The following is a 14,779-nucleotide window of genomic DNA, read 5'->3' on the forward strand; positions in this document are numbered from 1 at the left end:
GGCTGTGCCCGGAAAGAGACTTATCGATCTCAGCCCAGCTCAATCGAACACGAGACTGCCTGGGCAAAGGGCGATTTAATTAAGAAGACATGAGGCTCTTACTTACCTGTCGGCACTTGCTAACTGTGCAGACAGCTGTCCCTTGACACTGACCCGTGGACACTATTGTGGGCCTGGGGACACAGGCTGTGCTGCAGGCATCTCTCTCCTCACTTGGCCAGGGGAATCCCAGCCTGGCCCCAGGGAAATCTGTGTGCACTGGGGAAAAGATTTGGAGAAGTAGAGATGGTGGAGAAAGTCCAAGGGCAGAGCAAGAGATGAGGGATAGAAGTACAAGAGGCAGGACAGAAAGAGGCAGCATCAGGGCAGAAACAAGGGTGGAGATGGGCAGAGTTAAAGAGAAAGCTGGTGCATGGGGCCAGTCCTCCCTCCAGTGATTGATCTGCGTTAGTCCTCTAAATGGGAGCTATTTCCCCTGCAGTCTCAGAATAATGCAAGGGTGAGAGTGCTTTTGAGTTTTCCTTTCACTCTGACCAGTGAGCACCATCCCCTAACCATAAAGAGGCCTGACCTGGTGTGGCTCAGCCTGGCCCAGATTCAGACTTCCTGGACACAGGCTCTCAGAAAACTGCCCCAATCCGAGAAAGTGATAAAACAGAAATGGATACCCAGAGGGAAAAGAAGAAGATAGACACAGAGAGATGGAGACATACACACACATACACCTGGCTGGCAGAAATCAAGATGGGGAGAGACAAGAAAGAGATCTTTCCAAACCTTCCCTTCCTTCCAGTCAGATAGATGTTCACGGCTCTTCAGCCCCCAGGAAGCCTTCTGCGATTCTGCCAGCCACAGGGGCCCAGGGCTCCATCCCTTCCCTTTCCTGCAGAACCACATGGGATCAAAGTATGACTCGCCATCCTTCCCTCTAGCTCATCTCCAAAGTGACTATCAGTTCCTCCAGGGATGCTCCTTGTTTGCTTCCCTCCACAGTGCCCAGAATGCAGGAGCTCCTCATTAAAGGCTGGGTGGTTTGAGAAAGGCCAGGAGAGGGGCCAGCATCCTAGAATCCCAGTATCAGAGGCTGGAGGAGTCTGGAGCCCTTAATTGAGGCTGAGTCAGGAGGAGGGCCTTAAGCAGGGTCTCTCAGGGAGTCAGTGCAGAGCCCACTCAAGCCACTACCCCATGGTGAATCACATGGGGATCTGAAGTGTGCCCCAGATGGCAGAGAGAAGAAGGGGGAGAGACAGAGAGAGGCGATGGGCTCCTAATATGGAGCTCTGGTCATGCCTGGCCCTGGAGGATGTGCTAGAAAAAGAGGCCAGGCATGGTTAGAGGGAAGGGGGGTGTCAGAGGGCATCCATCACACCCCAGAACCCCCTGTGAAGTGAGCAGAGAAGGCTCAGCGAGAAGAGACTTCCAGGTGGTAAAGGGTAGCTGCCTCTCAGCTGCCCCACACTGTCCCACTTTAGGATTCTCACCTTCATCCTTCATGACACTCCCAGCCCAGACTTCAAAGAATGTCCCCCACCTTCTCTATCCCAAGCAGGGATGTAAAAGTCTCTTTCTCACTTCCTCTTCACACTGTAAGAAGGCTGGCATTTGCAGAAAGCCCAGAAAAACCAAGAGGGCATCCCAGTAGAAGAAGGACCAAGGCCCCAGAGAAATGAGAGTGAGAGGAGGACTTGCTGACGGAGCCTTAGCTTCTCAGCCACAGCTGCTAACCACAGACCCACAGCCCAACTGAGAACCTCACTCCTTCCCACTTTCGAGCAGTGCTGCCCTTACTCATAGCCATTTGCCTCCTCCTCTGCAGAGAGATCTTGTGGTCCCATACCAGGGTCTTTGGGATCAGTAGCCTGGGGGGCTGGGGGGAGCAGTGCACTACCAAACAGGTCATGGTGTTCAGTGGCTAGGACCCAGACTGCCTGGGTTCAAATCCCAGCTCCACCATTACTCGCTGTGACCCTGGGCAAATTACTCTATTTCCCTGTGCCTCATTTTCTTCATTGTTGTATATGAATAGCAATAATCCCTATATCCTTAACACCTCAGCTCTGGAATTTCTCTTATTTAGACTAGAGAGGAGGGGTTGCCAGGCTCCAGTAAGATCGGTGGTGGGACTGGCTGAGAGGATGAACTGGGGCTGGACTAGAAAAAGGTGAAGGTAGTCCTGAAGCCAAGTTTGGCCGATGTTCTCACACCTGGCACTTGCAGGCCTTTGACCTGCTAGGCTCTGGAACTGGCCCAAGGCCAGCCTCCAGGCCTTTGTCCAGGCTAACACAAAGTGAAGGCTGCTCTCCCAGGCCCAGAGCCTTAGCATTCTTGATGGGTTAGAGTGCCATCTTGTGGCCACATCTGGAAGCTCACCTAACCTGGGCACTGACGGTAGGCTTTGAGGTTACGGTAAGCAATAGGACACGTATTCTCTCCCCACACAGGAACGCCTCCCTTTGATGTACAGGGGAGCGTGAACCTAAAGGTGCCAGAGTGGGAAACTGGGGGCTGTGGCTGCTGGATCCGTAGCTTGAGCACTGACCCTGCTACCTAACCTGGGCATGGGTAGGTGTAGAGCTGTCTCTTCCTGAAACCCCTGGACAAGTGGATCCCAGATCTCCTAGACCCAGGGAAGTCAAGAAAGGGACCAAGGCAAAGAGTACTCTGCGGAAGTGCCAGACCAGGGTTTCTCATTCTGCAATATTGGCATTTGAACCAGAAGATCCTTGGTGGTCGTGGCTGTCCTGTGCGTCGTGGGGTGTTCAGCAGCATTCCTGGCCTTTACCCACTAGATGTCAGTAGAACCCCTTCCTCTGTCACAACAACCAAAGTCTGCAGTCACTGCCAAATGTCCTCTGGGGTGTAAAATGTCCTCCAGTTGAGAGAACCACTGACTAGACAGATTTGGTTACAGATATCATTTTGTTGCTTACTAGCTGTGTAACCTGGTCACTTTTAAGCTCTAAGCTTCTCTTTCCTCATCTGCATAAAGGAAATAATATTTTGTGAGGATTCAACGAGATAGTGTCTCTCACTGAACTTCCCCTCCTTCCCTTATTTCTCTTCCCTTGGACTGCCCACCCCTCTAAACTCTGTGATCAACCCTACCCTCTGGAGCTCCTGCTGTTTCTCAAAGTGTCAGTGTGGCCCAAGGGGCAGAGTGTTAGCCCTGCCTAGGCTTGGTTTGGGGGAAGATTGGAGAGGGGAGGGGTGGGAAATGATGGCTGTGATTAAGGATGCATGAGGATGTCAGGGGTGCGGATGTGCTGGGAAGGCGGGTGGGCATGGGCATTTCTGCAAGGGTGTCCCCAGAACTGGACGGGGGCCACTGAGTCCTCCTAGAAGCAGCTGGAAGTGTGAGGCTATCCCAAGGCTCTTCCTCCCTCTCAGACTCTTTCGATAGCAGTCCTGTGGGTTCTCCCGCGTGTGCTCCTCCTGGTGGGCACCTGGTGTGAGTCAGGCTGCAGGTAAGCACGTTCAGCAGCATGCATGGGCGGGTCCAGGTTTTGTGGGGCCTGAAGTTTAAACGTTTGGGAGTCACTCTTCCTCTTTTGATCCTCACCCAAGGATATGTTTATTGATTTTAGAGAGAGAGTAAGGGAGAGAGAGAGAGGGAGAAAGAGAGAGGGAGAGAGAGAGAGGGAGAGAGAGAGAGGGAGAGAGAGAGAAATATCCATCAGTTGCCTCCTGTGTGTACCCCAACTGGGGCTTGAACCCACAACCTAGGTATGCGTCCTGACCAGTACTCAAACCCACAAGCTTTTGGCACGTGGGAGGATGCTTCAACCAACTGAGCCACCCAGCCAGGATGGGAGTCACTCTTAAAAAAAAAGAATAGAAAATTGGGTACAAAAGTGAATATTTATTTAGACTTAGAAATCAGGACCAGATGCAAATTTCAAAAAGCTGACAAATATTATAAACATGAAAAATCCAGGGAAACTAACCTAATATTTTTATTAACTGCCTGACACACCTACATAATGGTTTAAATCAGTTATAGTTACTCAGAAGTATTCATGCTAACAAAAACAGTTGCAACTTTTTTGGCAATTACAGAATGATGTTCAGTGAACAAAACATTTATTCTATAAAAGCTGCATCAAAAATAACTAAAAATGAAAAAGTCATTTCTGTGCACCAGAAAGACCCTACTTTAGATTTCCATGCCAATTTACAGCTTCAATATTTCAAGGTTTGTGGTTCTTGAAGATACCATCAGGACAGGGTTACCTGAAGATACATTCATGATATGCATGGGACCCAGAGTAGCTAAAGCAATCGTGAAGAAGAAAAAAGCTGAAGGACTTAACACTTCCTGATTTCAAAACTTATTACAAAGCTATAGTAATCAATATGCCAAACAATTATATGTTTGGCATGTGGATGGAAATATAGATTAATAGAATAAAATTGAGAGTCCAGAAATAAATCCGTACATTTATGGCCAATTAATTTTTGACAAGGGTGCCCAGACAACTCAATGGGGAAAATCTTGTCAACATAAGTGATGCGGGGACATCTGAATATCCACACACAAAGGAATGCAGTTGGATCCGTTCGTCATCCCATACACAAAAGTGGGCTAAAAATGGATCAAGTACCTATATGTAGGAGCTAAAACTGTAAACCCCTTAGAAGAATGTGGATTAGATCATGGTTTTTTAGATATGATGCCCAAAACACAAGCAACAAAAGAAAAGTACAGGCGTATTACACTTTACTGAAATGCAAAAAGCAAGCTTTTGTGCTTCAAAAGACACCATCAAGAAAGTGAAAAGACAGCCCAGAGAACAAGAGAAAACACTTGCAAATCATGTGTCTGGAGAGGGTCTATATCTAGAATGTACAAAGAACTCCTATAACCCAACAATAAAAAGGCAAATAACCGAATTTTAAAATGGACAAAGGATTTTTAAAAATTCTCCAAAGAAGGTATATAAATAGCCCATAAGCACAGGGACAAATGCTCAACGTCATTACTCATTAGGGAAATGCAAATCAAACCACAGTGAGATACCACTTCACACCCACCTGGATGGTTAGAATAACAAGACAGTAACAGTGTGGTCGAGGATGTGGGGAAATTAGCGTCCTCATACACTACTGATGGGAATGTAAAATGGTGTAGCTGCTTTGAGGAAAACTTTGGCAGTTCCTCAAAAATTTAAACATAAAGTTATGGTGCACCCAGCAATTTCACTTTTAGATATATGCCCCAAAGAATCAAAAGCACATGTTTATACAAAAACTTGTAGGCCAATGTTCATAGCAGCATAATTTATAATAGCTAAAACATGGAAACAACCCAAATATCCATCAACTGATGAATGGATAAAGTGTGATATGTCTATACAATGGAATATTATTCAACTACATAAAGGAATGGGGTACTGATAAACGCTACAACATGGGTGAACCTTGAAAACATTATGTTAAGTGAGAGAAGCCAGACACAAAAAGCCACACAGTGTGTGATTCCATTGTCCAGAGTGAGCAAATCCAGAGAGACAAAATGGATTTGTGGTTCCCGGAGCTGGGGAGAGGCGGGAGGCGGGAGGCGGGGAGTGAGGGCGAACCGGTGTGGGTTTCTAGGGCAGTGATGAGAGTGTCCTGGAATGATGGTGGTGATGTTTGCACAAGGTTGGGAATACAGTGCAAACCTCTGAACTGAACCCTTTAAAGGGGTGAATTTTATGGCATATGAATTATATCTCAATAAGACATTGAGAAAAGTAAAAGAAGGATCAGTGAAGCAGGAGGCTATAAATTATTGGCTTCTGCTGAGAAAAATCTGTTTGTCATGGTTCCAGTTCCCTTGTCTTCAGAAGACCTACTTCATTATCTCTTTCTCTGAAATGCTTTGAGTGAATTACTAAAGAATTTCAGAACAGACCTTTTCAACTCACTAATCTATCCCACAGAAGGAAAGTGCACGTCCAGATGGGTTAAGCCAGAGGTCTCCAACCTTCCTCCTCCCGGCAATTGGCATTACCGCCTGAGTTCTGCCTCCTGTTTCCCATGCCCCACCCCGGCCTAAGCTCCGCCTTCTGTCTCCACCTGCTCCCCCGCCCCCCGCCCCCTCCCCACCGCAACCACGGTCCATGGAAAAACTGTCTTCCACCAAACTGGTCCCTGGTGTGAAAAAGGTTGGGGACCAGGGCTTAAGCCGCATTCCCAATGTTTCAGAGCTGGTCAGCGGCACAGCCAGGCCTAGATCCCAGGAATTTTGTAGCCACGGACATGGTCTGGGGCTCACTCTCTCCTGATACTGGGAGAGCTCTCCATGAATTAAAACCTGCTGTTAAATGTTGTCTGAAAAAGAGAATAACTATATGAAAAGGATCCTGTACAGTATAAAAACAAATACTACACAGCCTCACATTTTAATATTTTTCCTTTAATAGTAGTGAGTTGTGTCAGAGGATTTACGTATTTTATATACGAGAAAAAAAACTGAGCTAGAATGGACTTTTCTTCACCATTAGCACCATCATTGAAGAAAAAATATTTATTCACAGAGGCGGGGAAGGGAGGGAGAAACAGACGAACAGAAACTTGGGTCAGTCCTGAACGGGAATCGAACCCACAACCTTTCACTTTGCCAGAGGATTCCCAACCAACTGAGCCACAATGGTCAGGGAAGCACCCTCATCTTTCTTGTCTTTCTTCTACTTCATCTCCTCATCCTTCTCCCTCCCCCTCTTTTTTTCCTTGCCAGTCTTGCCCCCTCTTTTCCACTGCATCTGGCAGGGTGCATAATTTTATTGCCTCTTCCTCATGTGACAATGGAGTATCATTATAATATCACTTCTATACAGAGGACTGAGAGACAAGTCAGATAATTCAGTCTTTCCTTCAACATGGTTGATCAAAACTTGTTTTGTATCCTCGATCATTTAGGGGAGCTTATTTCAGACTCGCCGCTCTATTGGGAATGGCACGTACAATGTTAGGATTGGTGTCAAGTTTGGGGAAAACTCCGTCAAGTTTCTTTCATCTGTGGACTTTTTAGTGTTCAAGGTATCTTGGGTTTTTTTGTGTGGTGATTAATTTTTAAATGATTTTAAACTGACAGCGTTCATTAAAGTGTTTGTTAACATTGAGGTCTTATCACACTGTCCTATAATGGTTTTGTTGACTTTCTTGCTGTTAGTATTTTGTGTTAAACCAGCAAAAACTTTTTCTTTCCCAAATGTGTTTGTACAATTCACTGTTCTTCATTGATTGGATTATCAAGCAACGCAAAAGTCTTTTCAATAATTCCATTCAAAAGTTATCTCTTTCTTTTAATAGACTTTTTTGGTAGGATCCAAACATATTTTGGGAGTATAATTATCTTGTCAATGTCAGAATCATTTTATTTCATTGTTCACCATTATTGCTTCTGTTGTTATATGATATTTATTTAAGATATATTCCACTCAACCCAGACAAAATGTATGCCTTTGCATGGGACACCAGCATGCCCATACACGCCATCCAAGACAAGGGGGAAGCCAGAATCCAGACCCTGGTCATCACCACTTGGCCTACATAATTAACTTTGGCAAATTAAAAAAGAAACTAGATATGGAAACATACTTCTAGGGCTTTCCCCAGGGTCTTAAAATGGGCTCATGCAAGGGAGAGGACCCGAAGTTTAAATGTCACGGAACATCTGCCTCTGGGGGTGTGCTCCGGGTACGCATGTGCTGTTGTATGAGCACACACGTGTAGAGACAGAAAAATACATTTCTATGGAAAGTATGGCCCAGTGTTTCCTCAGATCCAGCCCAGGCAAAAACGCCCCAAGTGAAGGACATTTCATCTACACTTCAAATGGGTTGGGGTCAGCTGGATGTCCACCCCCACCTGGCTGCCACCACCAGGGAGACATATAGGATGGGTGATATAGCAGGGAGCCACCAGAGGCCACAGAGGAGACATAACATGGCCTGAACTGGGGTAGTGACTGGTGAGGTGAGGGACATGCCAGGACCTCAAATCCTGTCATTTGTGGGGTAATCCAGTCTCCAGCTGCTTTCCTCCTTCCTGACTTTCCTCCCTCCTAACTTCCTCTGTAGAAGCCACAGAGCAAGGCAGCTAAGAGTGCAGTCTCTGGAGTCCCTCTGCCTGGGTTCAAATCCTACCTCATGACTTAACTTGGCCCAGTTGGAGTTTTTCCCTGGGAATTTTCTAACTGGTGTTTAATGGTGAGATCCAAGGTAGCCCCTGGGCTGCTGGAGAAAAGCAACATGGAGGAAGAGAGTAAAGCCAACTAGAGGCAAGAAGGGGAATGTACAAATGGGCAGGAGGGGCTCCAGTCCCACCCTCCAGGCCATGGAAGCTCTTCCACACTTGAGCTGCCCTGTGTCCCCTCTTCTGGGGTTAAGCCATTTGAAGTTGGGTTTCTGCCACTTACAACTGGAAGTATGCTGGACTAAATCTGTCCCCATATCTGCTGCTTCTTTTGAGGTCTCCATCTCTGCTGTGGCACCACTGCCCACCCAGAAGCAAACCAGAGCCTCATCTGTGTCTCCTCCTATTTCCTCCCTTCATTAGGACCTCCACACATCAGGCAATGTGAGGAATTGTGCAGGTTGGTAAGTGCACCTGGCTGGAGAGGTGAGTGGAAGCTGAAGTCCAGTCATGGCTTGCCTAGCCATGAACCCTGGTGCACAGCAGTGTCCTTGGGAAAGAGGGACACCTTGTCTTTTTAAAAAGGATCTTATTTATTTTTAGAGAGAGGGGAAGGGAGGGAGAAAAAGAGGGAGAGAAACATCAATTGGTTGCCCCCTGCAAGCATCCTGACTGGAGGACCGAACCCGCAACCCAGGCATGTGCCATGACCAGGAATCAAACTGGTGACCTTTTGCTTTGTAGAAAGACACCCAACAAACTGAGCCACACCCGTCAGAGCAGGACACCTGTTTCTAGTTGCACACTGGCTCCCTAGAGGCTACTAGGGCCCTCTTCACTTTTGTAATTGATTCCTTCAGTACAGAAACTCTGCCTCCTCCTCCCTCTGCCTGGCTACCTTTTCATACCCCATTGTCATCTCTCATTATACTCTCTACTTTTCCTTATAGCGCTTCTCAGCATTTATAACGTTGCACTTGTCTACCTGGTTCTTTGGCACATGGCTGTTTCCCAGTGGGTTTTAAGCCGTGTGAGCGTAAGGACTGCACCTTTAAGATTCTCCACTGTACCCTCACACCTCCACTTTATCTGGCACAACTGTCCCCACTCCCATGCTTCCTCTTCCATCCGCCAGTCACTGCCCCAGTTCAGGCCGGCCCCCTGGTGTGTCTCCCATCCTATCCATTCTGCCGGCCCAGGCTGGCCTTTCTAAAATATAGACTAACTTGAACCCTTCCCCTGTTTAGATTCTTCTAGGACTCTTCACTGCCTTTAGGATAAAGCCCAAATGAGGTCCATTGTGGCCCTGCCTCTGCTTTGTCCCCATCTCACCACTGGTTCCTCCCTGTGAGCAGTTTTGGTTCCGCAAGGGCACGGTTTGCTTTCTGTCACCTCTGGGGCTCTGTACCTATTATTTCCTCAGCTTGGAGCATCCTAGTTTGACTCCTCTTTCTTGACTGACTCCTTCAAGTTTCTTATTAGTGGTGACCTGCTTGTCTGTGCCTCCTGTTCCTACCATGTTCCTCTGCCACATATACTCCCTATAGCATTTAATTAATCATAAGGTAACCAGTTGCTAAAAGATATGATTTTGCCAAATGCCTTGTTGCTTCCTGAGGCAAGAACAGTGTCCACTGGTCTCTTTTGTCTGCCAGCATAGGATTTGACATCTGTTGAATGAATGAACGAATTCATGGATGAGCCCCAAGGGGTCTCAAAGAAGTATAAGGAACCCCCTGGCACATCTGGGGAAGCAGCCAGAAGAATAGCTGAAGTGCATTAGTAACAAAGGAGCTCTGGCGGCTCCTCAGGGAGCCTGTGCTGGGGAGAGCAGGGAGCAGGAGCTCAGATGTGGAACGAGGCCCTTCCTGCTGGCATCACGTCTTGCCTGCACTTCTCAGTGCCCCCCACCCCCACTGGTGATGAGAGCCCTGGAAGTGGGCTTGTAAGGTTTACATGGGGGAAAGGGTCCATAAGGGAGGGATTAGAAAGCACGGAGGGCTTGGTGGCAGGTGTGTGTGTTAGGGGCTGAGGCCACAGTGGCATGACTAGGGAGGAACTTCTGCCCTTCTGGGGGAGGGTGGGAGGCAGGAGTGCCTCGAGTGCGTGTGTGTGCGCGTGCGTGGGTGATGATCACTCCCCGTGGCTGTGTGTGGGTCTGTGAGCATTGGCTTGTTTTCCCTTGTTTCTCAAGGCACAGCTCAAGTGGCACCTCTTCCAGGAAGCCTTTCCCAGCACCTTGGCTAAATCAGTGCTCCGCCCCCCCCCCTCGCTGTCAGAGTGTTTATATCTTGATGAGAGCACCTGCACCACCTGTGGTGATGCGGGGGCTGGGCCTCACGAGACCTGGCAGTGCCAACAGGCTGTGCGTGCTGGGTTACTGTCTGAGCAGAGGCATCTGTACCTGTCTGCCCATCAGTGATGCCCCCTTGTGGTTACGCCTACCACGAAAGAGCCTGTGAGTACCACACAGCTTACCACGCCCCTTTACACCCATTCAGTGATTCCTCAGAGTGCTGTGAGCACCCTGTCACATCCTCTGTTCCCACGAGGATTCTGAGAGGCACCTGGGGCCACGGCTTCCCAGTGATCCTTCTGGCTTCACCTTCTGAATGGTTAAGCGAGATTCTCAACCTTACGTACACTTCGGAACCACCTGGGAAGCTTTTGAAAAACACCTGGCCCCGGGTATCTGGGGCAAGTAGACACATTAAAGTATAATTTCGGGGGGGGGGCAGGCGTGAATCTCTTTATAACAACAGTGATCTAGTCAGACCATTCTGATACGCATGTGACGTGAAAAGTGCTGACCTGTGTGTGATGATGTTCGGGATGGTCACAGGCACCTCCCCAGATATTGGAGACACGTGAGCCCCTCCCTGCCTTCTCCCGGCCTCGGCTCCATATTGCAGTCCGTCTGCCACCTACCTACAGGCCCAGTTGCTACACAGCTGGCCCAGTTTGTGGATTTTCCTGTGGGTCAATATTCTGCCCCTATCCCTAGGGAAAGCCAGAGCCAGCGTGGTATAAATTAGCGTTTTTATTCGAACACCCCAGCGAGCTCGTGCGGCTCGCCTGGCTTTGGTATAAACATACAAAGTCCCTTTCGCACCACACACCATGCCTCAGAGATAAATACAGCCCTAGGGGCTCCTGCTCCGGCAAAGCAACTCTTATTTACAGGAATAGATTACAAAAGTATTACAAAAAGTGGTCCTGAACAGGGGGTGGGAGTGGTTACCCTTATACTTGTTACACTTGGGAGGAGAGCGCAGTGCGCTTGGTGGTGGGAAAGAGCTGATGCCCCCAGAGCTCGCTAAAGGAGAGGCCGCGACTGCATGAGGAACCCGGGCGTCCAGGGACCGGGCTTAGGTCTGCGCGGGCCCCATCTCCCATGGGGGGGAGGAGTGGGGATGAGGAAGGGCCTGGCCCCTCCAGGATCAACTCTGGGCCACAGAGGAACGCATAAAGGCCATCGCAGCGGGACTCAGGGGAGGCTGCTGCTAGGGGGGTGGGGTGGGGGAAGGACTGTGTCCTTGCCCTGGGGTGCGGGAGGTGGAAACGCATCAGTTCTGCCGCCTCTCCTCCCTCGGGAGGAGTCGCTTTTAAAGCGCGGTTGGGGGCAGGGATTGGCACTTAAGCTCAATCTTTTGGGAACGAGGGGACCCTCGGGGCACCATCCCTCGGACAGGTGGACAGCGGCGTCCTCTGACACGGCTGTCCACACCCTTAGAGCACCTGGTAGATCGGGTTGGGGTTCGCGGCCACCGGGCACTGCGGGGCAGCATCAGGGGTAGGGGTAGGGGTAGGGGCGCCGCGATTGTCCTCATTGGTGGCGGCCGCCTCGTGCGGGCCCGGAGACGACTCTGGCGGCGCATCTGCGAGCAGAAGTGCGGGCGCAGCGGGGCTCTCGGTGGAGATGCGCTCCACGATGCTGGACAGGCAATCGAGGCTCGACACCGCCGCGCTCTTCCCGGACCTGGATTCTGCGCGGGGAGGAGTAGGTTAGTATGCAGCGGGTGAGCCTCGGACCACTCTCCCACTTCTGGTCCCAGTGCTTTAAGAGAGACGGGGAAACCGAGGGCCTGCCATTATCCCGGCCGATCCAGCGAGAGTGAGGGGCGAAAAGAGAGGGAGCTACATGCTTAGTCTTTCATTCCTTGTACCATCTTCCAGAATGTGTGTGTGTATGCGCGTGGGGGGCGGGTGGGGGGAGAAATCCCTGTGTAGAGGGAAAGCAGGACAGCTCAAAGGGGAACGTGGGAAGGAGGCGCGAATACGCACCACCGGGCGCCTCGCTGAAGTAGGTGCCATCGTAGCAGTTCCGCCGCCGGGCACCGCTCGGGGGGCCGCTGTAGTCCATCTGCAAATGGCAAGAGCGACCGACTCAGGCGCGCGGGACCGGAACATCACTCTCTGTGTCTCCCTCCCCAACTCCCTAAGTCTCAGCCACGAGTTTCCTGCCCTTCTTAATGGAGTTGGTGTGAGGTAGGGTGGAGAGGAGCTGTCTGCAGCATGCCAGGCCAAATAGAGGGCGGAGGACAACTCTTAATTTTGGAAATAGGGATAAGTGGAGAAAAAGTAGACCCCGGTGCAGCAGTGTTCTGACAGCGCTCCCAGTCGGGTCGATCGCATCTCTACCGCGCATTCCCCAAACACTAGGCCACCCCAGTGACAGTTGCCCAAGACACAGGGGTCCACTCCAGGGGACGGTCCCCGTCCAACCCTCCCTGCACAGCGCAAGCTCTCCGCCCTCGGAAATGCTTCCCAGATAACCCCCTTACGCCCCACCCCCACCCCAGAGCTGCCCCACTTCTCCTCCAGCCCGGGTTTCCAGCCTTACCATGCCGTCGGAGCAGTTGGAGCGCGGGCTGGATGCGTCTGAGTCTCCGCTGTAGTGCTCGCCGCCCCGGCCGGAGGGCAGCGAGCCAGGCGCGTAGAAGGCGGCCGAAGCGCCAGGGGGCGCGGCGTCCTGGTCGCGTAGCAGCGCTTGCAGGCCCTCGATGTAGCGGATGGCGTTACGCAGAATCTCCACTTTGGGCAGCCGCTGGTTAGGATTGCTAGACGTGCAGCGCTTGAGCGTCTCGAAGGCCTCGTTGACTTTGCTTAGGCGGCGCCGCTCGCGCATGGTGGCGGCCTTGCGGCGGTCCGCGTTAGTGGTTTTTCGCTTGCACGCCTTGCAAGCCCACAGTAGACAGCGACCCGCCTGGTGGTGCCCGCTAGGCGCGCGCACATGCTCGTCCTCGCGCGCGCCCGGGGCTGTGTGGACGGCAGCAGGGAAGTGCGAGTGTTCCTCTGGCTTCAGGAGTGCGCCCACGTGCACGAGGCGCGGGTCCAGGTCCTCGAAGAAGCGCAGGTCCGGGGAGTCGAAACACGGGTCATCGTAGAAGTCGTCCGCTGTGGCAAAGTTGCAGAGAGAGCCGTCGGGACCCGTCAAGTCTACGTCCCGCAGCGGCGGCGACAGCAGCTCCATATCCCAGCCGGGAGTGGAGCAGTCCTGGCTTTGCCCAACCCCAGCGGCAGGGATTGTCCGAACTTTCAGCCGCCCTGAAGCCCCTGCCGTGTGACAGTACAGTGCTAGGGGTCTGATTGTATATCCGCCCGCCCCCTTCCTTGCCCGGTCGTATGCGGCCCGACGGACGCCGGGGAAACTAGCGGCAGCGCCCTAGGGCTTCTCCACCCCTATCTACAAGCCAGGCGCCGGGGGCTATTTAACCAGTAGTAGCCTACAGGTCCCGGGGAGGGAGCGGGCTGCTGGGGGCGGGGGCGCCCGAGGCCAATAGGAACAGGGCAGGGAGGAGCTTGGGATCCCCAGGGTGGCTGCAGGGGCCACCCCCCTACACCCCCACACTCCACGCGCTCTCTGTCTCCTCCCTAGGCAAGGAGGCAGAAGCTGGCAGCTCAACGCGGCCGCACTTGGCTCCCGGGCACACTCTTTCCAAACCTCTCCAGCACAAGGCTCTTCCTGTGTTCACGGGAAACGCTGGCCGCAGGCACGCACCTCCCAGCTGACTTTGGGCCCCTCTGCCCTCTGATTTGGTGGGATGGGACGGGGGTGGGGAGGGGAGGACCCAGAAACAGGGTAGGCATAGAAATCAGATCCGGAGAGACTTGGGGCAGAGACACACTCAAGACTGAGATAGTGAGATGGGGAGAGACAAAGCAAGAGGCTGAGGGATATTCGGAGAGCAGAAAGCTACAGTCAGAAGCGGAGGAGAGCTCAGTGAGAGATGGACTCCAAGAATCTAAGTGGGTAAACCAGAAACAAACTGAGCGTGGTGGCCTTGTTATCAGACCAGTTCCTGTTCACCTTCCCATTGCTGCTAAAGCTTCGCGCGAATCTCGCCGAACTCAGCTCCTGCCCCTGCGAGGAGGGAGGGAAGCGAACTCCTGCCCCTCTCAACCTGCGCCTTTCTCTCGGCAGCTGAGTAGCCAATGCCGCTCTGGGAGGAGATACCTCTTTGGCTGGGAAGAAAACTCCATCTGCTCTCGCCTTGCCTCCCTATCGTGCGCAGTGCTGCGGCAGGAAGTTCATTGCACAAAGGCCTCGAAGGCCCAGATTCCTCCTGAGAACCTCCCATCCTGAGAGTGGAGTTTGCAGACCAATGACCTGAGTTCGAGACCAAACTCCACAGTTTCCTGTGTGATTTTGTGGAAATTG

General features: G+C 51.4%; 1 protein-coding gene across 1 annotated transcript; it reads right to left on the reverse strand.

Annotated features, from left to right (window-relative positions):
* Positions 1-11,582: 11,582 nt before the first annotated feature.
* Positions 11,583-13,644, reverse strand: MYOD1 (myogenic differentiation 1). Its single transcript, XM_024558640.3, has 3 exons — positions 12,962-13,644; positions 12,403-12,481; positions 11,583-12,104 (listed from the first exon to the last, which is right to left on the reverse strand). The coding sequence occupies exons 1-3, from the start codon at positions 13,589-13,591 to the stop codon at positions 11,848-11,850; spliced, it is 966 nt and encodes a 321-aa protein (XP_024414408.2). The 5' UTR covers positions 13,592-13,644; the 3' UTR covers positions 11,583-11,847.
* Between the last annotated feature and the right edge of the window lie 1,135 nt (positions 13,645-14,779).

Source organism: Desmodus rotundus, chromosome 5, assembly GCF_022682495.2.
Source record: "Desmodus rotundus isolate HL8 chromosome 5, HLdesRot8A.1, whole genome shotgun sequence".
Classification (NCBI taxonomy): domain Eukaryota; kingdom Metazoa; phylum Chordata; class Mammalia; order Chiroptera; family Phyllostomidae; genus Desmodus; species Desmodus rotundus.

What these genes read in the sequence shown, in the direction of transcription:
- MYOD1 (XM_024558640.3), bottom strand. Translation starts at nt 13,591, where the DNA reads ATGGAGCTGCTGTCGCCGCCGCTGCGGGACGTAGACTTGACGGGTCCC. An exon ending in CCAACTGCTCCGACGGCATG is followed by an intron (nt 12,482 to 12,961) that starts GTAAGGCTGGAA and finishes TGCCATTTGCAG; the next exon opens with ATGGACTACAGCGGCCCCCC. An exon ending in CTTCAGCGAGGCGCCCGGTG is followed by an intron (nt 12,105 to 12,402) that starts GTGCGTATTCGC and finishes CTCCCCGCGCAG; the next exon opens with AATCCAGGTCCGGGAAGAGC.